We start from the raw sequence: 26,684 nt of genomic DNA, 5'->3' as shown, positions 1-26,684 counted from the left end.
TGCCCTTTTAGTCTGTGCAGGGGGCACGGCTGCTTTGGAGGACTAGGACCCTCCTCACTCCAGTGGTCTGGGCTTCCACATCTAAAGCGGGCTCCTTTACCTGGTGTTCCTCCTCTGGGGTTATCGAGGTGGCCCTGAGGTGGCTTTGGGCTTGGCCTATCTGTAACTGCAGCCAAAAGTCTGGCTTTTCTCTGGTCTCGCTGTTCCTTTCTTTCCTTGTCTTCCCCATCTCAGTTGTTAAAGACATTTAAACAAATTCCCTGGCCTTCTCTAGGATCTGCCTGCCAGGTTAGGGAAAACATCAGGCCACGCTTCCTCACACTGGCCTGTATCTGCCATCGAGAAGGGTACATGAACTCTAGCAGTCCCAAAATACAGAAGTTCACATAATTATTAGCAAAACTTAGTTCTTACTATTATGGAAATTTAGTTCTCTTAAGTAACCAAGGACCTGATTAAGACAATGTAAAACAGAAAATATTCTGATGACACGTACCTTTTGCTTTTCTGGGCAAAAAACTTTTGCATATTATCAGTAGCAGACCAATAGTCTAACAAACTTTGTCCTACTTAGCAGAGAGAAAATATTTAATTTTGCACCAGCTTACTTTTGATATTTAAATTTACTTACTTAACTGGATTTAGCTTAACCATAAAAATTCTCTCAAGATTTTCCTTCACAAATGTTCTACAACTTTCTGGTCCTTCTTACTTTGTTTCTTCTCACTCTTTCAGAAATAACCATCTTTCGGACAAACTGCTTTATCTTTCAGTTCCTTCAAAAATGTTATGTCCATACCTTATACCTTCCTTGAAAACATACATCATTTCCTTTCATATTAATAAGAATCCATAACCTTCAGAACCTTAATTTTTACTGAAAACTAACAGCAAGTAATTAGCATTTCCATTGGCAAATCCAGCAATATATTTTGCAACCTTCAAAAATATAGCCTTCTGTAATAAAATACAAGATACATTTATGAACAGATCTTAATCTATCTTTTTACGTTCCTGTGACAAGAAGCCAGAAACAGGTGAACTCAGACCTATCTAATAATTAATGTTTCAGTATTTCAGTATTTTGAAATACTTTTATATGCAGTAATTTTTATCATTTAATATAACTTAGCAAAACTAAACTCTTAAGTTACCAACAGATACTGGGAAAGCATGTCCAACCATCCACAGTATATAATTATTACTGAAAAGTTTCATCTAAAACATGTAGTTACTTATTAGTTCTTAACTCTATGAGATTTTAAAGTTAATTATTACCCAAGCTATTTTCTTGACAAATTTGGTAACAGAGATAACATGAATTTATTTTTGTAAAAGATAACGTATTTAATGTTAATAACCTTAAAAGACATGTCTATTTAACCAAAAGACAAATTAGCCTTAGTAGCAAATATTTTCTTAGATCACGTGATCCTGAAAATTACTTAGGTCAGTTTTCATTATTTTTAATGTATGTAAGCGCTTAAAATTTTATTTTAAGCCAATTAAATATTATTATCTGGTAATACCATCTGAAGGCAAAAACAACATATTATATATAAAACACAGACAAGCACAGAGATTATATACATAAACTGAACTACTAACAACTGTAAAGAGGACCTAAGATCTTTCAATTGCCCCCAAAAGGGCAGTTTCAAAGAGGCTGGAACAAAAAGATGGAGGTCTGGCTTGCGAGACTAGCCGCTTGTTTTTAAAAATGCCTTTTTTTCCCTTCAGTTACCTCAGCCTCAAGCAGCAGTAGCCGCGTTTACACTTCAGATTATCTGAAAGATCTTAAAAGCTACTGAGAGTCAGAAAAACCTTACAAGACTTTTACTTTTGCCAAGTTTCTGAACACAGTGTCCAATTATAAATAGATTAGGAGACGGTGGATTCTCTCTTTCTCTGGGACTAAACCATCAGTTTCCTTCCCTTTTCAGAGTCTATCATAAAGGCTTATACATAAGAAATTTCACCCTACTTCCCAGACCTCTAACAGAGCTCCAGCAGCAAAATACTATAATAATTCGATGAATTATTGAGCAACCAGTGCTCTCCAGAATCTAACATATACATTGGCCAATCAGTAATGCAATAGAACATTAATTTCTTTTTGATTAATGGCTCATAGCCGTAGTTTTGCCAATGACCTAATTTTCTGCCTAACAGGATCTCAGCTGGTATTGAAATCTTAGATCCCATTATGGAGCTGGAAAAAGTGCGGACACACTTAACACAGACTTAAAAACACAGATAGGTCCAAGCAGTCCCTGGATTGAACAGACAAAAACCAGAAAAAACAGATTTGGATCTGAATGCCAGATACAGAAACCAGACCTAGCTAGGTGACACATTTGGAGGTGACATCATCTTACTCCATATATAATGTGTGATCAACAACTATGGTGAATGATTAAATTTTTAAAAATTTATTACACTAAAAGACACATTGCCATTGATTCCTCACAAAATAACCCCCCTCGCTTCAAACACACTTATCCCATCATTCTTACCACTTTCTGAAGCAGTTCTGGACGTCCTCTTTGAGGAGTGTCTTGTTGCGCTGTCGTGGATGCCTCAATGTCCTGAATCAACTCAAAATGTTTTCCTTTCAATGTCTTTTTGACTTTGGGGAAGAGACAGAGCTGTACGGTACCAGACCAGGTGAATACATGGATGAGGACACACTGTAATATTTTTATTTGACACAAATTGCCATACCAGAAGCAATGTGTGACACAGAGCATTCCCATAATGGAGGATGAAGTCAAGACACTCACGAAAGACAACTTCCAGAACTGCTTCAGAAAGTGGCAAGGATGATGGGTTAAGTGTGTTTGAAGCAAGGGTGAGTATTTTGCGGGGTATTAATGGCAATGGGTGTTTTACTGTAATAATTTTTCTTTTATTTGAACATTCACCGTATTTGCTGATCACACCTCATACAAGGTCCATCGACCATCAGACAATTGGCCAGTGGGCTGAAACCAAAAACCAGGTGTGGCCTTAAGACCACCAGATGCCCAAAGGCCGAAACCAGGTGTGGTGGCTTTTACAGTGCAGCAGATGGGCCCCGCCTCCCCGTGAACAACCTTGCCAACCACAAGTGCACTTCCAAGTCAAAGCAAGCCTGCAGTCAGAGCCCCTTACAGGTGAGGGTATTACGCCTTGCCGGATATTGCAGTCTCACCTATTGGCGCCAATGGGTCAGTATGACCCCCAGATGGCCCTCAAGGAGGAGGCCCAGACAGTGAGTGCAAAATCTTCCAGCTGTGCATGCCGGGGCCACCCCTTTACGAACCAGTAATTACAGGAAAGGGTCAGAATTGAAGAGACAGGACAACACAGCAAACGTTTATTCTATCCCAACTAAACAGAAAGGTGTCCGTAACGGGTGGGTCCTGACACAAAGCCCACCTTGGTAAGCAAAATCACTTGGCAGCTGCTTCCAGAGGTCAGTATTATGCCAAGGAATCCGCCCAGTCCCAGGCAGCCCCCGAGACCCTCCAGAAGCCGAAAGACTTACTAGAGGAACCCCAAGGCTGTCCTGCCCCGGAGTCACCAGAAACTGAAACTGGAGGGCAACCGAGTCTGGGGCTCGTGCTGCCTGCGCCACTCAGCCAATAGACTAACACAGGAGTTGGGTCATAGAATAAGCATTTATTATCAGAGCACCAGTGGTCTGAGAAGGCAGCAGGTTAACACCTCCAAAAACTGCCCTCACATTCTCAGACCAGCTTGGGGTGTTTAAGGGAAAATCTGGGTGTTCCTTCAGAGGCTATGTGAAGGTTCCTAGGGGTCCATTCTGCTTCATGGAGCCTTCCCTCTGGCAATTTGGCTCTCTGGTGGCATCAGTAACCCAGAAACAATGATGGGAATAGCCTGGCAAGAATGCTAGACCATAGAGATTGTGATCAATAAGCCTAAGGGTATTAATCATAAGTTTCCGGGTAATTTTCTTAAACAGGAAACTGGATGGGACATTGAGCTCAAGCTGCAGAGGGATGATCTATTGTTAAGCTATAAAGGTGAGCCCAGGATCATTGCGAGGCCTCTACTATAGGGGTCCCAAATGGGCCCTGCTTCAGAAGGAAAATAGCCTTCGGTGTCAGATAATCATAGTTATTATAGTTTAGGTTACCATTTTTGTTTGTGACCTTGGTCTAGGTAACCTTATCTAAGAAATGGTTTCCTAAATCCAGAAAATGAGTACTATGAGATAGCACAGTGCTAGTAGAATGAGATAACACTAGTAAGACATCTGACACTAGCTGGCATCCAATGGGGATGACGTACATAATTGTTACCTAATTTTTCACTTTGCCAAAACTGCCATTTTTCTACTCACGTAGGCCTACGTTTACATTCAAATACTATCGCTTCCTCAAAACATCTCTGCCATCTCTCTAGCTCTTGCATTCCATTTCAGAACTCTAAAGCCATTCAATAATGGATTACAGTCTTACAATTTCAAACAGAGTACAGCAACAGCCTCAGCAATAGTATCAGTAATTCTAATCTTGTTTCAGGTCACCAAGTCAAGATTCAAAATGAATTTTCCCACAATAGTGCTTTCATCATGTGCCTATCCTACTCAGGAAAATTTATAGATCACCAGGGCACAGAAAATTTATAGATCACTCAACCTCTGTAAACTTATGCCTCACTGCTCCAAGAAAAAATGCTTTGCCTCAGGAAAGACACTCATCTCACTGTCTCTAGATAAGGGTTTATTTACCTCCTACTACTCTGAGTAATCAAAAAGCCTGTCATTTATTTTTCTCCTACTTTTAAATGGAGGAAAGAAATATGCAAAGAAAGGAGATCAGACAGGAGGACAGTTTTTATTCCAAACAAGGAAAGATGGAAAGCAAAGCTCTCTACATGTCCAACATTCAACAAACATCTGTGGATACACACTATATTATCAATCAAAAGAATCTGGAAAGAAACAAATCAGACATTATTGTTCATTTCAAAGCTCTTTGTCTAGTGTTCCCCAAAGGCTATCTGCAAGGGCAGTGTTTCTATTAGTGTTAGATTAGTGTTTCTATGTGTACTTCTACAGATGTATCTCTGGAGCTTTCAAAAATACCAATGCCTGGACCCCACTTCCTGTAATTCTTCTGAACTAAAGCTAGGTAGTGATGCATCAGTCCTGTCTATAAGTCCCACAAGTCATTCTTATGAGCAGGCAAGACTGACAAAATGCTGTCCTAAATGTATGCTCTGATCTTAACTTCAGTTTGTTTACATGCAGACTCTGATTCAAGAAGTCTGGGGTGAAGAAAGTCTGATATTCTGCATTTTTAAGAAGCTTCAAGGTGCTGACAGCAGCCGATCACACGTTGAGTACTATAGGAAAGACTGACCGTCACACTCTTAATACCCTACTCATACCTAACTTTGTTTAAACTACTCCTCCTTTCTAAATTCCACTCTGCATCCTTTATAATCTAGCTTAAATAACTGGCCCAAGATCAAATTGCCAGTAGACAGCAGAGACAAGATTAAACAAGACTTCTGACTTCAAACCCACGCACCTAAAGCACTATAAACATACTCAATGAAGAAGGAATACCGCTAAGGACTTCTTTCATGTTATATATTCCCTATATGATGAAATATTTTTAAAGGACAAATACTCAAAATTAATGATTCCCCAAATGGCTCTTCCTAAATACGACTAATTTATTTTTAAGGCGTTTTTAAAGGTCATGGAAGAGGGAAAAATATTTCATGCCTTTGCATCTTCTAGGATATTAAAGCAGAGACAAAGGTTGTATATTTATAAGGGAAGTTATAACAAGAGGACTGACTCATAAAGTGGTTTGTTAAAAATTTTTATGGAGGACTGAATACAGAAACGGAATTAAAGGGACAATTATCAAGGTTATTCAGTCCAGTCTCCTACCTATAATAATACCCTGACAGATGAAAAATAATTACTATAATGGGAAATTTAATCAATTTATGAAGGAGCTGCTAATCACATCTAATGATGAGAAAGTTCTTCCTTACACTGAGTCAAAGTCTGTTTCCCTGTGAGTGGCCGGTTAGCTCAGTTGATTAGAGCGTGGTGCTAATAACACCAAGGTTGCCTGTTTGATCCCCGCATGGGCCACTGTGAGCTGGGCCCTCCTTTAAAAAAAAAATCTGTCTCCCTGTAATTTATGGCCATGTGGCTTAACTCCACAAACTTTTGGATAACAACAAGGAGGTGACATTCTCTTTGCTGGGCAATATTTATGTCTGTGTGAGGGTCCAACTGTCAAGAGAAACATAGTGTTTGAACAATAAGATGTGCACTCAATGAAATTTTGCTTAAAAAATAACAGGCGAGACAAGACCTCTTTGTTCTACACGTTTTAATTACATATCCACTATTTCAACTGATGTTCACAACCACCTTAAGATATGCGAGGTGTAATCAAAATATACGGTGAATGTTTAAATAAAAAAAATTATTACAGCAAAAGACACATTGTCATTAATCCCTCTCAAAATACTCCCCATGACTTTGAACACATTCATCCATCGTTCTTGCCACTTTCTGAAGCAATTCTGGACGTCCTCTTTCAGGGGTGTCATTAGCTGCACTGTCGTGGCTGCCTTGATGTCCTGAATCATTTTGACTCTGGGGACGAGCCAGAAGTCGCAGGGTGCCAGATCCGGTGAATAAGGTGGATGACGACACACTGTAATTTTTTTTTAATTACATTTATTGGGGTGACAATGGTTAGTAAAATCAAATAGGTTTCAAGTGTACATTTCCATAATACATCGCCTATCACACTGTGTGCTCACTACCCAGAGTCAGTTCTCCTTCCATCACCATATATTTGACTCCCTTTACCCTCTTCTAGAATCCCCCACCCCGCTTACCCTCCGGTAACCACTAAACTGTTGTCTGTGTCTATGAGTTTTTGTTTCTTTGTCTTTTTCCTTTGTTGCTTTCAGTTTTATATCCAAAATATCAGTGAAGTCATATGGTTCTCGACTTCATCTGTCATATCACTTAGTATAATGATCTCAAGATCCATCCATGTTGTCACAAAAGGCAAGTATTTAATCTTTTCTTTCTTATGGCAGAGTAATATTCCTTTCTTATGGCAGAGTAAAGAAGATATTGTGTATATATCATATCTTCTTTAGCCAACCATCTATCAAAGGACAGTTTGGTCGTTTCCATGTCTTGGCCACTGTAAATAAAGCTGCAATGAATACCGGAGCACATTATCTTTACAGATAAATGTTTTCAGATTTTTTGGGTATGTACCCAGAAGAGGGATTGCTGGGTCACCTGGTAATTCTATTCTTCATTTTTTGAGGAACCTCCACACTGCCTTCCACAGCGGCTGCACAAATCTAAATTCCCACCAGCAGTGTATGAGGGTTCCTTTTTCTTCACAGCCTCTCCAACACTTGTCATTACTTGTCTTGTTGATAACAACCATCTTATCAGGGGTGAGGTGATATCTCATTGTGGTTTTGATTTGCATTTCCTTAATAGCTAGGGAAGTTTAACATTTCTTCATGTATCTGTTGGCCATTTGTATGACTTCCTAGGAGAAGTATCTGTTCATGTCCTCTACTCATTTTTCAACTGGACTCTTTCTGTCATTGAGTTGTATGAGTTCCTTGTATATTTTGGATATTAGCCCCTTATGGGAGGCATCGTTTACAAATATCTTCTCCCATTCAGTTGGTTGCCACTTTGTTTTGTTGATGGTTTCTTTTGTTGTGCAGAAGTTTTTCAGTTTGATATGGTCCCATTCATTTATTTTAGCTTTTACTTCCCTTGCCTTTGAGGTCAAATTCATAAAATCCTCTCTGAACCCAAGGTTCAGTACCCATGCTTTCTTCTATGCAGTTTATTGTTTTAGGTTTGAAGTTTGGGTCTTTGATCCATTTTGAGTTAATTTTGATATATGGTGACAGATAGCAGTCTCATTTCATTCTTTTACACGTGGCTTTCCAATTTTGCAAACAGCATTTATTGAAGAGGCTTTCTTTTCTCCATTGTATGTTCTTAGCTCCTTTGTCAAAAATTAACTGCCCATATATATGTGGGTTTATTTCTGGGTTTTCAATTCTATTCCATTTGTCTGTGACTGTTTTTCTGCGAATACCATGTTGTTCTGATTACTGCTGCTCTGTAGTACAAGCTGAAGTGAGGAAGTGTGATACCCCAGCATTATTCTTTTTTCTTAGGAGTGCTTTGGCTATTCAGGGTTTTTTGTGATTCCATATAAATCTGATGATTTTTTGTTCTATTTCTTTAAAAAAATGTCACTGGGGGGCAGCCAGTTAGCTCAGTTGGTTAGAACGTGTGCTCTTAACAAGGTTGCCGGTTTGATTCCCACATAAGCCAGTGAGCTGTGCTCTCCACAACTAGATTGAAGACAACAAATTGAGCTGAACTGCAGCTGCACTGCTGGTGGGTGGTCAGATGGCTCAGTTGGTTAGAGCACGTGCTCTTAACAATAAGGTTCCTGGTTCGATTCCCTCCATGGGATGGTGGGCTGCACCCCCGCAACTAGATTGAAAACGGTGACTGGACTTGGAGCTGAGCTGCGCCCTCAACAATTAGATTGAAGGACAATGACTTGACTTGCAGTTGATGGGTCCTGGAAAAACACACTGTTACCGAGTAAAATAAATAAATAAATACATACATACATAAATTAAATATATATATATATATATATATATATATATATATATATATATATATATATATCACTGGGATTTTGATGGGGATTGCATTAAATTTATATATTACTTTGGGTAATATTGCCATTCTAACTATGTTGATTCTTTCAATCTATGAACACAGAATGTCTTTCCATTTCTGTGTGTCTCCTTCAATTTCTTTTAAAAATGTCTTATATTTTTCAGTGTGTAGGTCCTTCACAGCTTTTGTTAAGTTTATCCTAGGTATTTTATTCATTTTGTTGCAATTACAAAAAAAAAAAAAATTTTCTTCATTTCTTATTTTTTTAATTTCATTGTTAGTATATAGGAATTCAATGGATTTATTTTCACCCCTTCTTCCGCCTTCCCACCCCACTCTGGTTCAAGCCACTGTTTCTCAGTCTAGCTGTGTAGGAAACAGCTCCCTGGCCCATGCTGGTGGTATTTATGAGCCTTGCACTGCCCCCGGCTGAGGCAGTAAGTTGCCAGTCGTTGGTCAGCCCCTCACAGCAGCTCACAACAGCTCTCGCTGGCTGTCAGCCACTCACAATAGCTGCCGGCCACTCACCCTCACTGCAGCCACTCACGCTGGCCACCAGCTGCTCATGACAGTACACGGTAGCCCATGGCAGCACACAGCAGGCCATGGCTGCTCATGCTGGCTGCCAGCCACTCACGGTGGCCACTCCTGGCAGCACACGGTAGCCCAGCTCCAGGGAGAACCGTTGTTCACAATCTTAGCTGTTAGAGGGCGCAGCTCACTGGCCCATGTGGGAATCAAACCGGAGACCTCAGCATTAGGAGCACGGTGCTCCAACCACCTGAGCCACCGGGCTGGCCCTCAATGGATTTTTGTACGTTGCTTTTGTAGTCAGCAAATTTATTACACTTATTTATTGTTTCTAATAGCTTTTTGGTGGAGTCTTTAGGGTTTTCTAAATAATTATGTCATCTGTAAAAAGTGACTATTTAGCTTCATCATTCCCAATTCAGATGCCTTTTATTTCTTTCTCTTCCCTGACAGCTCTGGCTAGAACTTCGAATATGATGTTGAAAAGCAGAGATGATAGGGGACAACCCTGTCTTGTTCCTGAATGAAGAACAAAACGCTTCAGTTTTTCGCCGTTAATTATGGTAATAGCTGAGGGTCTGTCATATGTGGCCTTTATTATGTTATTTTCTTCTATATCCATTTTATGAAGAGTTTTAATCATCAATGGATGTTGTATCTTGTCAAATACTTTTTCTGCATCTATTGACATAATCGTAAGATTTTTATTTTTTATTTTGTTTATGTGGTGTATCACACTGATCGATTTGTGTGTGTTGAACCATCCTTGTGCCCCTGGGATGAACCCCACTTGATCGTGATGTATAATCTTTTTAATGCATTGTTGTATTCAATTTGCTAGAATTTTACTTAGGATTTTTACATCTGTATTCACCAAAGATACTGGTCTGTAATTTTCTTTTTTTGTGTTACCCTTACCAGGTTTTGGTATCAGAGTAATGCTGGCATCATAAAAGGAATTAGGAAGTACTGCCTCTTCTTCAATTTTTTAGAAGAGTTTCAGAATGACAGGTGTTAGATCCTCTTTGAATGTTTGCTAGAATTCACTAGTGAAGCCATCTGGTCCTGAACTTTTGCTTTTGGGAAGGTGTTGGACGACTGATTCCATTTCCTTATTGTTGATGGGTCTATTTAGATTTTCCAGTTCTTCATAATTCAGTCTAAGAAGGCTGTATGCTTCTAAGACCATGTCCATTTCTTCTAGGTTATTGAATTTGGTGGCATATAGTCCTTCAGAGTATTCCTGGATGATTCTTTGTAGTTCTGTGGCATCCGTGGTAACTTTCCCTCTTTCATTTCTGATTTTGTGACTTTTCTCTTTCCTATTGTCTTTTTATTCTCTATTTCATTTAGTTCTGCTCTGATTTTACTATTTCCTTCCTTCTGCTGACTTTAGGTTTCATTTGTTCTTCTTTCTCTAGTTCTTTGAAGTGTAACATGAGGTTGTGGAATAGGGATTTTCCTACTTTCTTGAGATAGGCCCGTAATGATATAAATTTCCCTCTTATTACTGCTTTCGCTGCATCCCAACAATTTTGATAGGATGTATTTTCATTCTTATTTGTATCTATGTATCTTTTGATGTCTCCTCTTACATGTGTCTTTTGAGGCTGGTATTTTCTTACTGATTTTCTGTTTGGATGAGCTGTCAATGATGTATTTAGGTCCCTTACTATTACTGTGTTTTGTTCAATTTCTCCCTTTAGTTTTGTTAGTAGTTGCTTTGTATATTTTGGTGCTCCATGATTGGGGGCATATATGTTGATAAGTGTTATGTCTTCGTGTTCTCTTGTCCCCTTTATCATTACAAAATGTCCATCTTTGTCTCTTTTTACCTATTTTATCCTGAAGTCTGTTTAATCTGATGTAAGTATGGTTATGCCTGCTTTTCTCTGGATACCATTTGCTTGGAGTATTGATTTCCACCCTTTCAATATGTTTATCCTTGTAGCTGAGATGCATCTCTTGGAGAAAGCATATGGGTAGGTTTTGTTTTTTGATCCAATATGCTACTCTGTGCCTTTTTATTGGTGAGTTCAGTCCATTTACATTTAGAATGATAATTGATATATGTGGATTTCCTAGATTCATTTTGTTTTTTGTTTTCTGATATCTCAGTATCTCCATTGTTTATTTGCCTTTTTGTTGCTGTCTGTTATTTTAGTGTGATAGCATTCTATTATTATTCCCTCTGTTTCTTCTTTTTTTATGTTATATAGCTCCATTCTGGATTTTTTTGAGTGGTTACCATTAAAGTTATGTAAAAGAAAGTTCCATATTTACAATAATCCTTTTTCTTCAGCATGCTTCTTGTCTCCATTCCCCCTTGCAGATTCAGACATTCACTCTCTCCCCTGCTATGTCTTTGTCACAAGTTGTCCCCATACATCCTGTGAATTGATTTCTGAGTTACAGTAGCAAGTTGTCTTTTTCTTTTTCCTTTTTTTAAAAAGTGTTTTTATCTTCTTTACCCGTTGTGTTATGCTTAAGTGTATACAGCCCTATTTTGTGTCAGGGTTGCCATTTCCTGCTTCTGTCTGTCTATTCGTAATGTTGCTCATGGTTTTGTATTCTTTTGCTTTTTTATAATCATGTCAAATAATCTCCTTCAGTATTTCCTGTAATGCAGGTCATATGTTAGAAAATTCCCTCAGCTTCTGTATGTCTGGAAAGTTGTTTATTCCTTCTTCATATTGAAAGGATATCTTTGTATTCTTGGCTCATAATTTCTCTCTTTCGATAGTTTGATTATTTGATTCTACTCCCTCCTGGCTTGTAGGATTTCTGCTGAAAAGTCTGATGATAGTCTAACAGGCTTTCCATTATAGGTTACCATTTTACTTCCCCACGCTGCCTTGAGAATTCTTTCTTTGTCATTAATTTTTGATAGCTTCAATACAATGTGGCTTAGAGGAGACCTGTAGGGATTGAGGTAATTAGGTGTTCTGTTTCTTTTTTGGATTCAAGATCTTTCCATAAGTTTGGGAAGTTCTCATCGACTATTTGTTTGAATATACTCTCTGTTGCCTTCTGCGTCTCTTTGCCTTCCGGTATGCCCATTATTCTTATGTTGCTCTTTCTAATGAAGTCAGAAAGTTCTTGTAGAGTTCTTTCATTTCTTTTAACTCTCAAGCTTCTCTCTTCTTCCATCTGTGTCATTTCCAGATTTCTATCTTCGATATCAATAATTCTTTCCTCCATCTGATCAGCTCTATTACCTAAGCAGGCTATTTCATTCTTCACTTCTTTTATTGAGTTCTTCATCTCCAGAATTTCTGTTTGATTCTTTTTTAATGTTTCAATGGTAAAATATTCACTTTGTCCTTTGTGTTCCTGAGTTCATTAAACTGCCTGTCTGTGTTTTCTTGCATCTCATTGAGTTTTTCCACAACAATCTTGAATTCTCTGTCAATTAAGTCACATATTTCTATGTCTTTAAGTTCATTTTCTTTCAGGGCTGCCTTGCTACTTTGGTTATTCACGGCAATTAATGAATAATTACTTCGCTTCTTACACACCTACAGGAGTGGGTTCTGCAGTAGGTTGATATGAAGAGGTCTTTCTTTTGCTTTCCAGTAGGTGTTGCTGGAATGTTTTATTTTCCCTCCCACTGCAGCCTTTTATCTTGTCTCACACTGTAGTGTTTTATTCTCTTGCACTGTTCCAGCTACTCATGTGACGGGGGGTTTCCTGAAGGTGGGCTTCTTCTCTGTCAGTAGGTCACCTACTCAGAACACTGCCTCTGTGGGAAGATACAGAGGGCAAAAGAGTTCTGAGCTTCAGAACTCCCAAGGCTATCCCTGCAGTCCAATGCAGCGCCTATGTGTCTCAGTGGCTCTGGTTGCCCCCGCAGGGAACTGACCAGAAAGGTGGGGGCAGGGTGGCCTATGACAGCGGCCGGTGTGTTTGTGACTCCAAGCAATGGCAACGACCAGGCCACAGTTGTCTAGTCCCTAGAGCTCTTTCCCTATCACTAGAATTAGTCACATTGTGGATCTGTCGCCCCAGTTCTCAGGGCTGTAGATTTTGTTATTTAATCTGATACTGTTACCATTTCTTCTGGAGCCTGCTTCTAATACTGGGAGGGTGGGGATGGGACAAACTCTTGGTGGTGGGGGAAGTCGGCGGGACTACGTGTATTTGTTTTTTGTTTTCTGCCGGGCAATTAGGGCTTAAACTACAGTTCTCACCCAAGGCCTCAGCTCCAAATGCTGAGTTCAGCTATATTATATGCTGATCCCTCAGGTAGGACTTTGGACCACAGGGAGTGTGCCTACAGTCTGGATTCTTCCCTCTCCCAAGACCACAGTGAGCTCCAGACTGTGTCCCGCAGCCCACGGCCCTGGTCTCTGCATTTCCCCCTTCCCTGATCACCCAATTTCCCACCTTTAGGTGACTCAATGTGCGGATCTCTCAGAAGTGATTGTGTATTGTTTAAGGTATCCCTTCTTGAATTACAGATGTTCAGTTTGTTGTAACCTCCAGGGGAGATTTCAAGAAGCATTCCTCATGCCACCATTTCTGTGATGTAATCTGTAATGTTTTTATTTGACAGAAATTGCCATATACCAGAAGCAATGTGTGACACGAAGCCTTTCTGTTATGATCAACAAATACGGTAAATGCTGCAGCCGAGTGCGATCCCAGCAGAAAGGCAGGGATGGTCAATACAGGAAGCGGCACACTAAAACTTAGTAATAGCGTGTGACAAGTTTCAACTTGTTCAGTGCAGTCAGTCAGGTGTGAGCTACAGTTGAGTTGTGTGTTTTAAAGTGTGCCCTAAATCATCCTCCATCATGACAATGCTCCTGGTATACAGCAATATGTGTTAAATAAAAACATTATGGTGTGTCCTCATCCACCTTATTTACTGGACCTGGCACCATGAGACTTCTGGCTCTTCCCCAAAGTCAAAATGATTCCGGACATGGAGGCAGCCACGACAGCGCAACTAAAGACACTCATGAAAGAGGATTTCCAGAACCCCTTTAAAAAGTGCCAAAAACGATGGGTGTGTTCAAAGCGAGGGGGGAGTATTTTGAGGGGGATTAATGGCAATGTGTCTTTTACTGTAATAAATTTTTTTAATTTAAACATTCACCATATTGTTTGATCACACCTCATATAGCAGACATTATCATTCCTCATCATTTCCTTTTTGCATGCCAGAAAACTGAGGACCAAAGATATTAAGAGATTTACCAAAGGTAGTTAATATAGATGGGATACAACCCTGAAATTCTAACTCTGCAGTCCAGGTATTAACGGAAAGCAATAAAGGACAATACATTAAAGCACAGGACAATTAGTCAGAAATATCTGGAGGGTATTGAAAAGAATCTTAAGTCCATCCTTTAGTACCTATATGATCTGTTTCTAGAATTGCTTAAAACATTTTTGTTCTTTTTGTTACCAAAAAGTACCTCAAACAAAAAGAACTGCTTACCATTTCATATCAACCATAATGACTCTCAACAGTGAATACCAAACTACCTATGAAGCTTTCCAAAATAAAATACACAAGAGATAGGGTACTCAAGCAGAGTTAAGAACTACTAACCTTACAATTTTGTGTTTCAGACCACATAGAGCAAAACAAGAACCTTTTACACAACTGAGGCCATAAAATTAAAATATTATTTGTGTTAACCGTGTTTTCTTCACTTACAGTGGAAATTGGAAATGGCCAGTGATAGAGGGGGTAGATATAACTGTTAGCAGTCTCCAATATATTTTGCATTCTGCCATATTAATATATATACCAATTCTGTATGTTTATGGCATACTAATAGCGTGACAAAACTTACCATACAAACCAGGATATTCTGAGAGTAAAAGAAGGCATCTTTAATAATTAAACTGGACAACAGTCATAAACATTAGATTGTCCCACACAAACATGATGTGTGAATAGCCTAGCTATAATAGTAAATCCCCATTATTTTATATCCTAATTTAATGAGTACAATATTAAGCAAGGTATCAGGTGATCTAATTCAATTTCTAAACATCTTACTAAAGAATCATAGAAAACCCACACACTCTCCATCACTTCAGTTTCTCCAATTTTAGATTTGCTGTCTTTTAGGATAACTTAACAATAAAGAATACTTTATAGAGCACTGAGAACACTCTGGAGGATGCTACATGAAGCTTTATTTCTGAAGCTTATAGATAGGTTTGGTATACTGAACAGTGTTAACACAGGATGGTAAATATTTGGAATATGCTGCCACTTACCACCTGCAGAGCCGTGGCAGCATCACTAATCTATCCTGATGTGCTTTTCTGCTAAACATGAAAATAGCAAACACATTGCACATATAAAACTCAATTCAAGAAGACAGAAACACACAACAGTAAAACAAATTAATGCCAACAAATTTAACATCAAAGTGGCTATGTAAAAGAAATCTGGAAAAAAAATTTTCAAATGAGTTCAATGGTGAAGTCCATCCAATTTTCCTAGAAACACATGAAAAAATGCATAAAAGGGAAACTTTGGCTCTTTATTTAATAACGTAAAAAGAAAGCTTAGGACTTAAGAAAACATGAAAAGCCCAAATTGTCAAAAACAAATTTGAAAAGAATAATACTCACTTGCTTTCTTCATCCAGAAGATGGAGCAGTCCTGTTGGTTTCTTGCTGATAAGATTTATGCAACAGGTGTTATCGATATAATCTATATTGTGCCAGCTGATACCTTCAGTTCTATATTCCTCCTAGTAAATAACAAATTAACAATTTATTCATCAAAGACAGACAAGTTTTTACCAAGCTTAAGAAAATAGTCTAAACCTTTCTTTTTAAAATCATTAATCCACGCAATGGAATAATGTACAATTTCAGTTGTATAAAATCTTGACCTATGTATGTATGTTTCCTTTAAAAAGTACATGCAACCAAACTTTTTGGTTAGAATTCTATTTGTGATACCATTCAGATCAAAATTTAGGGCTGGATTTGGTTTATCCACACCGTCTGATGACTGCACTAAGGAAAAATATAAAACAAGGAAGCCTAATTTCTCCCACAAGACTCTAATTCATAAAAAAGGACCAATTATTTGTTTCATCATCAACAATGAATTTAATAAAATTATCTGGGGAAGTGGAGAACCATCACCTCCAGTGATCTCTGGTATAAGTCATATGGCATTCATACACACTTAACTTCGGCAAAACTAAAACTCTTAGAATATTTAAAAAAAAAAGTTTTCAAATTCCAAGATTTAAAAACTGGAGCAATATTTCAGAATCCTCTTATGAAGCCCCCATATTCCTTACTATTTCTCTGTACTTGGAAACATTCTTTCATTTATCCCTGTCATGTTTTTACTTTAGACTGCTTTTCAGAAAGATGCCCCTGAAAATCTAAACGAGATACATTTCTACACTGCAGTGATTTAGGCACCAAGTAAATATCCTGTTCACATGATGGTTTTAGTATTCCCTGATAACGCTTCCACACTTCTCTGCAAATATGGTGGTTTTGCAAAATAATGATTTTGTACTTTTATAATTCTTTATTATCATCATCTTGTAAATAAAAAAGACCTTAATATACACTATAGTTATTCTAATTGGGAAAGATAAATGCTTAATTCTTTCCTTTTAATTAAAAATTTCACAAGTAAGTAATTGCTACATAAAAGCCACCTCAAAGCGGTGCTGAGAAAGTTGTTTTTGTTTTTTCCATTTCCTCTTTCTCACAGCATGGGTAGCAAGTGTACTTGGTAATACAAGCGTATGGATTTTTATAGACATTACTAGCGATCCAAAATCCTTCCTTATCCTTTCTTCCCAATGACAGTTCAAATCTTCTTGCCTAAAATTAACTATTATCCTAACTTTTTTTTTTTTTAATTAGTTTCAGGTGCACAAGACAAAGCAAAACTTAGACGTTTATCATTTATATCCCTCACACTGTGTGAACCCCCCTCCCCCAATCCACTATCCCTCTGTACGTTCCCCAAATTAATTTTCAAAACCCCATGACCATCTTGTGGTTACCAACTATTTTCTAAACCTCTCACCTTCCCCTTATCCCCACCCCCCCGCCCCTCTAGCAACCCTCAGTTTTTCCTCCATGTTTCCAAAACTGTCTCTGATTAGTTCATTCACTTATTCTTTTCTTTAGATTCCGCATATAAGTGAGATCTTATGGTATTTGTCTTTCTCTGTCTGACTTATTTCACTTAACATAATGTTCTCTAGGTCCATCCATGTTGTTGCAAATGGTAAGATTTCTTTCTTCTTTATGGCTGCGTAATACTCCATTGTATAAATGTACCACAGTTTCTTAATCCAGTCATCTACCGATGGGAATTTCAGTTGTTTCCAGGTCTTAGCTATTGTGTATAGTGCTGCAATAAACATAGGCGTGCATAAAGATTTTTGAATTGGAGTTTTGGATTTCTCCGGATAGATACCTAGGAGTGGGATTGCTGGATCATAAGGTAGTTCCATTTTCAGATTTTTGAGATACCTCCAAACTGTTTTCCATAGTGGCTGTACCAATCTGCATTCCCATCAACAGTGCACCAGCGTTCCCTTTTCTCCACATCCACGCCAGCACTTGTTGTTTGTTGATTTATTGATGACAGCCATCTTGACTGGGGCGAGGTGGTATCTCATTGTGGTTTTTATTTGCATTTCTCTGATGGTTAGTGAGGTTGAACATTTCTTCATATGTCTGTTTGCCATCTGTATGTCCTTTTTAGAAAAATGTCTCTTCATGTCCTCTGCCCATTTTTTAATTGGGTTGTTTGTTTTTTTGGAGTTGAGTTGAGTGAGTTTTTTATAAATTTGTGATATTAACCCCTTATCAGATATATCATTGGCAAATATCTTTTCCCATTCAGTAGGATCCCTTTTTGTTTTATTGATGGTTTCCTTTGCTGTGAAAAAGCTTTTTAGTTTGATGTAATCCCACATGTTTATTTTTTCTCTTACTTCCCTCGCGCGAGGGGATATATCAGTAAAAATCTTACTCCGGGTAATGTCTGTGAAGTTTCTTCCTATATTTTCTTCTCGGAATTTTATGGTTTCAGATCTTACATTTAAATCTTTAAGCCATTTTGAATTTATTTTTGTAGGAGGTGATCCAGCTTCATCTTTTTGCATGTGTCTGTCCAGGTTTCCCAGCACCATTTATTGAATAGACTGTCTTTACCCCACCATACATTCTTGCTTCCATTGTCGTAGATTAAATGGCCATATAGGCATGGATTTATTTCTGGACTCTCTATTCTGTTCCATTGATCTATGGGTCTGTTTTTACGCCAGTACCATGCTGTTTTGATTACTGTAGCCTTGTAGTATAATTTGAAGTCAGGTATTGTTATACCTCCCACTTTGTTCTTATTTCTCAAGATTGCTGAGGATATCCGGGGTCTTTTGTTGTCCCATATAAATTTTAGGATTATATGTTCTATTTCTGTGAAAAATGTCGTTGGTGGTTTGATAGGAATTGCGTTGAATATGTATATTGCCTTAGGCAGTATGGACATTTTAACTATATTAATTCTTCCTATCCATGAACACGGTATGTGTTTCCATCTATTTGTATCTTCTTTCATTTCTTTCTTCAGTGTCTTATAATTTTCTGAGTACAGATCTTTTACTTCTTTGGTTAAATTTATTCCCAGGTATTTTATAGTCTTTGGAGCAATTGTAAATGGGATTGCTTTTTAAATTTCTCCTTCTGATGTTTTGTGTTTGGTATATACAAATGCAACTGATTTCTGAATATTAATTTTGTATCCTGCTACTTTACTAAATTTATCTATCAGCTCTAATAGTTTCTTGGTGGAGTCTCTAGGGTTCTCTAAATATAGTATCATATCATCTGCATATAATGACAGTTTTACTTCCTCCTTACCGATTTGGATGCCTTTTATTTCTTTTTCTTGTCTGACTGCTGTGGCTAGAACTTCCAGCACTATATTGAATAGAAGTGGAGAAAGTGGGCAACCTTGCCTTGTTCCTGATCTTAAGGGGAATGGTTTTAGCTTTTCCCCTATTATCCTAACTTCTGATACCTTTGGCAAGATTCACCTGTTTAAAAATATTATATACAGCGGATCCAAGATGGCAGAATAAAGACGGTACTTGCTTCCTTCCATGAGCACATTAAAATTATAACTAAATTATATAACAATCAACCTGGAGAACCACCTGAAGTCTGATGAACAGAAGTTTTATAACAAAGAAGCATGTGGAGACTGGTAGGAGGAATGGAGATGCCTAATGGGCTGACCCCAAACCACTGTGTGGCTGTTGAGACTCAAAAGGGAGATCTTGGTCATAGAGATTCCTACAGGAGGAGCAAGGGTCTCCAACCCCACACCAGGCTCCCCAGCCCAGAGTACTAGTGCCAGAAAGAGGAGCCCCCACAACATCTGGCTGTGAAAAACAGCAGGGATTCGGACCATCCAAGTAGAATGGAAGGCTGCAGGAAACCTAGACAGTCTTTCAAATCACGTGTGCACAGATGCACTCACTCACAGACACTCAGACTGGCCTCCTGGAGGGATAGTGACTTGGTGGGCATTAAAGGCATTCAGGGGATAGACTAAGGTGTGTGGCTCTGGGCCAAGGAGAGGAAAACAGTTGCCATTTTCCCTGTGTGGGGTCCTGTTCCCCTGCAGCCCTCAGGTAAGTGCCATCTTTCCTGTGCTGAGCCTTCCCCCAACAGGCCAAATCTGAACCTGAATTGGTCTGGTGAGCTCCACCCTGCTGACCCCTGGGACCCCACCCCACCCAACTTCCAAAAGGCCAGAGACACTTTCTTGAGAGCAGCCAGCCCCAGCCACACTGCACTCTTTCTTGGAAAACTACTGAAGTCCATGGGCCCCAGGCAGGTGTTGACTGGCCTCGGTGTGCTCTGAGACTTTTGCTGATAGCTCCAGGCTCAGCACTGGCACCAAACTAGAATCTACATAAACTGGTTACCACAATTCTTCCCACTCTAATGACTCCGTGAGACCCTGTCTCATGCAACTTGCATACCACACGAGGCTTTAATGAGTGGCTGAACCTTAAGGAAACTGGCAGGTGACAGGAGGTCTCGGGATGTCCTGGTTTTTTGCAGAGCTACCCCAGGCCCGGTACTGGTGGCAGACATGCTCCGTTCACAGCGTGGCCTCTCCCATATACCTCCAGGTTTCCCACAGGGAACGAAAAACTGTGAATCACTTCATAGGTGCTACCAGGTAGTAGTACCCCAACTGGCCACAGGCAGTAGGTGACCTAGGCCTGCACCTCCCAAGAGGCCCCAGAACCAACCTACTTGGAGGCTGGCTTCAGACCACAACAGAGCACCGCCCAATTAGCCCCACAAGTGGCACACACAAAAGCTGATCGCAACAGGCACCAGAGCCCACTGGGGCGAATCCCGCTGGAGCAAATCCCACTCAGTAGGGTAAGCCTCCCACACAGTAGCCCGAAGCTGTGGACATGGCCGAACCCCATAGCCAGTCAGCATGAGGGTAAAACCCACCCACTGACATACCAACAGTAACCAAGGCTCAACTATAACAGGAGGGCACACAAGAGACATTTGTGAAGCACCCAGAGAGCAGGTGACCAGGAAGACTGTTCCAGGGCACCTACTAGGTAAGGCCACCCAGCCAAGACTAGAAGACACAGCAGATCTACCCAGTAAATAGAAATAAACACAGAGAGGCAGCCAAAATGAGGAAACAAAGAAATATGACCCAAATGAAAGAACAGAAGACTCCAGAAAAATAACTAAATGAAATGGAGGCAAGTAACCTACCAGAGTTCAAAACAATGGCTATCGTGAGAACTTCAACAAATAGATAGAAAGCATAAAAAGGGGCACAGAAACCATTAAACAAATAAACAAACAAAAAATCCAACCAATTACAAGTGAAGAACACAATTACTGAAACTAAAAACGCACTAGAAGGAACCACCAGCAAACTACATGAGGCAGAGGATCTAATCAGCAATTTGCAAGACAAGTTAACAGAAAAAAACCAATCAGAACAGCAAAAAGAAAAAAGAACCCCCAAAACTGAGGATATGTTAAGAGACCTATGAGACAACATCAAGCATAACAACATTCACATCATAGGAGTACCAGAAGAAGAAGAAAGCAAGAGATTGAGAACCTATTTGAAGAAATAATGAGTGAAAACTTTCCTAACCTGGCAAAGGAAATAGACATACAAGTGCAGGAAGCAAAGAGAGTTCCAAACAAGATGAACCCAAAGAGGCCTTCACCAAGAAACATTATAATTAAAATGGCAAAGGTTAAATGCAAAGAGAGAATCCTAAGAGCAGAAAGAGAAAGGTAACTAGTAACTCATAAGGGAGCTCCCATAAGATTGTCAGCTGATTTCTCAACAGAAACTTTGCAGACCATAAGGGATTGGCAGAAAATATTCAATGTGATGAAAAGCAAGGACTATAACCAAGGGTAGTCTACCCAGCAAAGCTATCATTTAAAATTGAAGGAGAAATAAAGAGCTTCCCAGAAAAGAAAATGCTAAAGGAGTTCATCACCACCATACCCATATTACAAGGAATGTTAGAGGAACTTCTTTAAGACGGAAAAAGAAAAAAGACCAAAATTATGAATAATAAAACGGCGATAGCTACATGTCTATCCACCATTACTTTCAACGTAAATGGATTAAATGCTCCAATCAAAAGACACAGGATGGCTGAATGGATAAGAAAACAAAATCCTTCTATTTACTGCCTACAAGAGTCTCACTTCAGATTGAAAAACACACACAAGGGGAAAATAAAGGGATGGAAAAGGTATTTCATGAAAATGGAAACAAACAAACAAAAAGATGGCAGAGTAACACTTATACCAGACAAATTAGACTTTAAAACAAAGGCTGTAAGAAGAGACAATGAAGGACCGAGTAATCCCACTTCTGGGTATTTATCTGAAAAAACCCAAAATGCTACTTTGAGGGGACATCTGTATCCATATGTTCATTGCAGCATTGTTTACAATAGCCAAGACGTGGAGGCAGCCTGGGTGTCTGTCGATAGAAGAATGGATAAAGAGGTGATGGTACATATATACAATGGAATGTTGCTCAGCCATGTAAGAGAATGGTTTATTGCCATCTGCAGTGGCATGGATGGACCTGCAGGGTATTGTGCTGAGTGGACTGTCAGACAGAGAAAGACAGATGCAATGTGATTTCACTTATATATGGAATCTAAAGAACAAAATAAAGTAAATCAAAGCTACATTTTGATGGCTGTCAGATGGGACGGGGGTTGGTGTGTGGGTGAAAAAAGAGGAAGGAATTAAGAAGCACAAATTGGTTCTTAAAGTAGTTATGGGGGTATACTATACAGCATAAGGAATATAGTCAATATAGTCAATAATATTGCAATAACTATATATGGTGTCAGATGAGCACTAGATTTGTTGGGGTGACATGGGAGGGGTTGGGGCAGGGAGAAAAAGGTAAAGGGATTAAGAAGTACAAACTGATAGTTACAAAATAGTCATGGGGAAGTAAAGCATAGGGAATATAGTCAATGATATGGTAATAACTATGTATATTGCCAGGTGGGTACTAGACTAGTCAGAGGGACCATTTCTTAAATTATATAAATGTCTAACCACCATGCTGTACACCTGAAATTAATATAATATTGAATGTCAACTGTAATTGAAAAATTAAACAGGCGGGTAAAAGTGAAGAGGTATAAGAGGTCCAAATTTCCAGGTAAAAAACAAGTAAGTCATGGGGCTGTAATGTACAACATAGGGAATATAGTCAGTAATATTGTGATAGTGTGGTACAGTCTCAGATGGTTGCTGAATTTATCATGGTGATCACTTCTTTAAGTATACAAATGTTGAACAACTATGACGTATCCCTGAAACTCACGTAATATTGTATGTTAGCTATATTTTTAATAAAAATTAAAAGTAATAAAATAAAGTGAAGAAAATAAAATAGAAATATTATATAAATAGAATCATAACAATACATAGTATATATAGTCTTTTCACCTGGCATTTCTTCACTCAACATCATGTTTCAGAGACACATCGTGTTGTAGGATTCATTCATTGTAACCGCTGTAGGGTAGAGTTTGTGGAATACCACATTTGCTCATTTCTGTATTATTAATGGTTGCTTTCTCAATGTAATAGCAAAGTTGAGACCGTATGGCCCAAAAAACTGAAAGACTTATTAGTTGGTCCTTTACAGAAAAAATATGCCAAAATCCACTACAGAGCATTAGTTCTCAAACTTTAATGTATAACAGAATCACATAGAGGGCTTGCTACAACACAGACTGCTGAATCCCATGCCCAGAATTTCTGAGTAAGTATAGGATGGGGTCCAATACTTACATTTCTAACAAGTTCATCAGTGATGTTGATGCTATCAGTAGGGGTAGGGGAAGGAAAAATCATTCAGAACCACTGCTGTAAAGTGCACACAATTTATTCACTCATTGTACTACTGATAGATATTACAGTTGTTCCCAATTATGGGCCATTAAAAATAATGTCATTATGAACATTTCTGCACAAAACTTTTGGTGTGCATTTATATACATTTTGAGAGTGGAAACTACATCTGTATAACCTCAATAGATACTGCCAAACAACTTTCTAAAGTGGTTGTACCAATTTATACACCCACCACCAGTGTATGGGACTTTCCTGTGCATGGTATTTCTGTAATACTTGAATTATCAGTCTTTCTCATTTTAGTCATTCCGGTGAATGCCTAGGGGTATATCATTGGGGTTTTAAATTTCCCCGCTGACAAGTAAGTAAAAAATCTTTTCCATCTTCACTGCCCATTTGGATGTCCTCCCATGCCTATGTTCATGAAAAAAAAAAAAAAAATCTGAGGAAACACCCTTGCCTTGTTCTCAATCTTAGGGAGAAAACATTCAGTCTGTTTCAATTAACTGTGATATTACTTGCTAAGTTTTTTGTAAATGTCCTTTATGAGGAAGTTCCCTTCTATATCTAGTTTGCTAAGGATTTTTTCTTAACATGAATAGATATGTAATATTATCAAATGCTTTTTATACTTCTATTGAGATCATCGTGAGGTTTTTCTTTGTTTTGTTAAAAGATGAATTAAATTGATTGGTGGTTAGATGTTAACACACATCAAGAAAGAACTCCACTTGGTTCTGATGTATTATTATCATTTTATATATCTTGCTGAATTTGGTTTGCTAACATTTAAAATTTTTGTGTCTATGTTTATGAGTGAAATTGACTTTAATTTCCACTTCCAATATCTTTAACAGATTTCGGTATCAATGTTATCCTGGATCTCTAAAATGCATTAAGGCTTGACCCTTTTTTACTATTGCACATTAGGATTTATCTCAAACTGATACTAATTAATATTATTTCTTCTTTCACTGCTAGTAGAATTCACCAGTGGAGCCATCTTGGTTTACAATGTTCTTTATGGAAAGGATTTTAATTACATATTCAATTTCTGTAATAGCTATAGAATCGGATTTTGTATTTCTTATATGTCAATTTTGAAGTTTTTTCCATATTTTTGGTATGTCTACTTATAAACATAAAGTTGTTTTAACTTTGGGATCTCAACTTAAAGCCTGTGGAGGTTACCAGGGGGCTCCTCCTTGCTCTTGAACCTGGAAAAAAAAACCTTTTCAGCTTCTCAGATTCTTAAGCCTGACTCTTTCAGAGACTCAGCATCCCTCTACCAAAATAGAAAACTGTCTCTAAGAGAAAAACAGTCCCAAATGCTGGGCTCCTCCTCATCTGTACGAAGGGTTTCCTTCTTAGAGCTTATAGATCTAAGCCCTATAAAACTTTACTTATTTGAAGGTAGTCAAATGCCTTCAAATATATTTTGTTGTTTTTTCAGGTGTTCTTCAAGGCAAGTTTGGTCAAAATTTCCTAGTCTAACATCCCCAGAAGCGGGATCGACAAAAGAAAAACTCACTAGATTATGATCTCCTCAAATAAGATCCCTGCACTCTAAATTTCTATCTTCAATGCTTAGCACAGTGCCTGATACACAATTGTTATTCAATTTACTTATGAATCAATGACCTGAAGGATAATTCTGAACAAGTAAGGGTAATAAGACAGCAGTAGCATGAGTGGCCATCAGCCAGCGTGAGTGGCTGGCAACCATCCTGAGCTGCCCTGGGCTGCCGTGAGGGGCCAACCGATGACAACTGGCGTACGACTTCCTCAGCCGGGGGGAGCACAAGACTCATAATACCAGCATGATACAAGCAGCTGTGTCCTACACAACTAGACTGAGAAACAACGGCTTCAATCGGAATGGGGGTAGGAGGCGAGGCGGAAGATGGGGGGGGGGGAGACAGCAGTATTACAAATGACAACGGGAAATATATTTTTAGATCACCTCTTTTGGTCTGTCTATTACTCCCCATTATCTCTACACTAAACCTTGATTCAGGACTCTGAATCACTTGCCCACACTACTTCAGCAGGCTCCCAGATTACATCCTTCGCTCCAGTTCGCCTCTTTTCAGTCCATCTTCCACAGTTCTAATTCAAATCCTCTGCTAAATATGCTTCCTCCTTCTCTAAAAGAAAAATTCTAATCTCTGCATGATATATAAGGCCCACAACTATCTGACCCTAGGCTATTTCATCAAACTTATCTTTCTTCCTACCTGCATCCTTATATCCTATATTTTGGCTATAATGAACTATTTTCAGCCATCCACTTCATGCCTCACAGTTTAAAGGATAGTGTTATTTTTGCTTAAAATATCATTTCTCCATTGGCAATGCTGTGAGCTCACCCTTCTATTCAAAACTATATTCCAGAATCACCCCTGGGAAATCTTTGCAGACTTTCTGAAAGTTCTAATCAACATCATCCTTTCTACTACTATTTTACCTTATATCTGATTACAGCACTTATTATCCTGCAGGACAATTATTACATCCTATGTGCCTATGTACTACTTTTGGACAAAATTTAGAGGTGAAACTTCAGTAATCAAGATTTTCAAGATGTTTCCTCCCAAAGCATCTTTGCTACTTTTCTATTTCTATCTTATTTTTTCAAAAAATTTTATCTACTTAACTGATTTTGTATTCAGTTGAATTTAACAAATAGTCACCAGGTACCCATCTCATACTAGGTACCACTGATACACAAATAAATAAAACACTTAATATTTAAAATGCCTCAAATCTCTTATTTTCAGCAAATCCATTTTAAGTGGAAAAATATGAGAAGGAAGAGAAAGGAAGAATAAAATAGAGGAGATGGCAAAGAGGTGTAAGGTTTCTAAATTTTCCAGAAATTACATCAAAACCGCACCCATTACATCACAAATTACAGAAGAGAATACTGAGACTTGAAAGAAGAAAAAAAACATGCCTTAGAATCTAGTCTTCTGATCTATAA

At 38.5% G+C, this 26,684-nt stretch overlaps 1 protein-coding gene across 18 annotated transcripts in view; it reads right to left on the bottom strand.

Moving 5' to 3' along the window:
* MYO9A (myosin IXA) overlaps positions 1 to 26,684 on the bottom strand; it is a 265,016-nt gene that overhangs the window by 145,465 nt on the left and 92,867 nt on the right. For all 18 annotated transcript variants that reach the window (XM_074328212.2, XM_074328213.2, XM_074328218.2 and 15 more), the window contains one exon: positions 15,872 to 15,993. In XM_074328212.2, the coding sequence (XP_074184313.2) occupies positions 15,872 to 15,993 (122 nt within the window). The remainder of the gene's footprint in view (positions 1 to 15,871; positions 15,994 to 26,684) is intronic.

The sequence above is a fragment of the Rhinolophus sinicus genome, chromosome 3, assembly GCF_057876585.1.
Source record: "Rhinolophus sinicus isolate RSI-liver-muscle chromosome 3, RSI-T2T, whole genome shotgun sequence".
Lineage (NCBI taxonomy): Eukaryota > Metazoa > Chordata > Mammalia > Chiroptera > Rhinolophidae > Rhinolophus > Rhinolophus sinicus.
The sequence above is the reverse complement of the archived record's forward strand: the minus strand, read 5'-3'. Positions and strand labels throughout refer to the sequence as shown.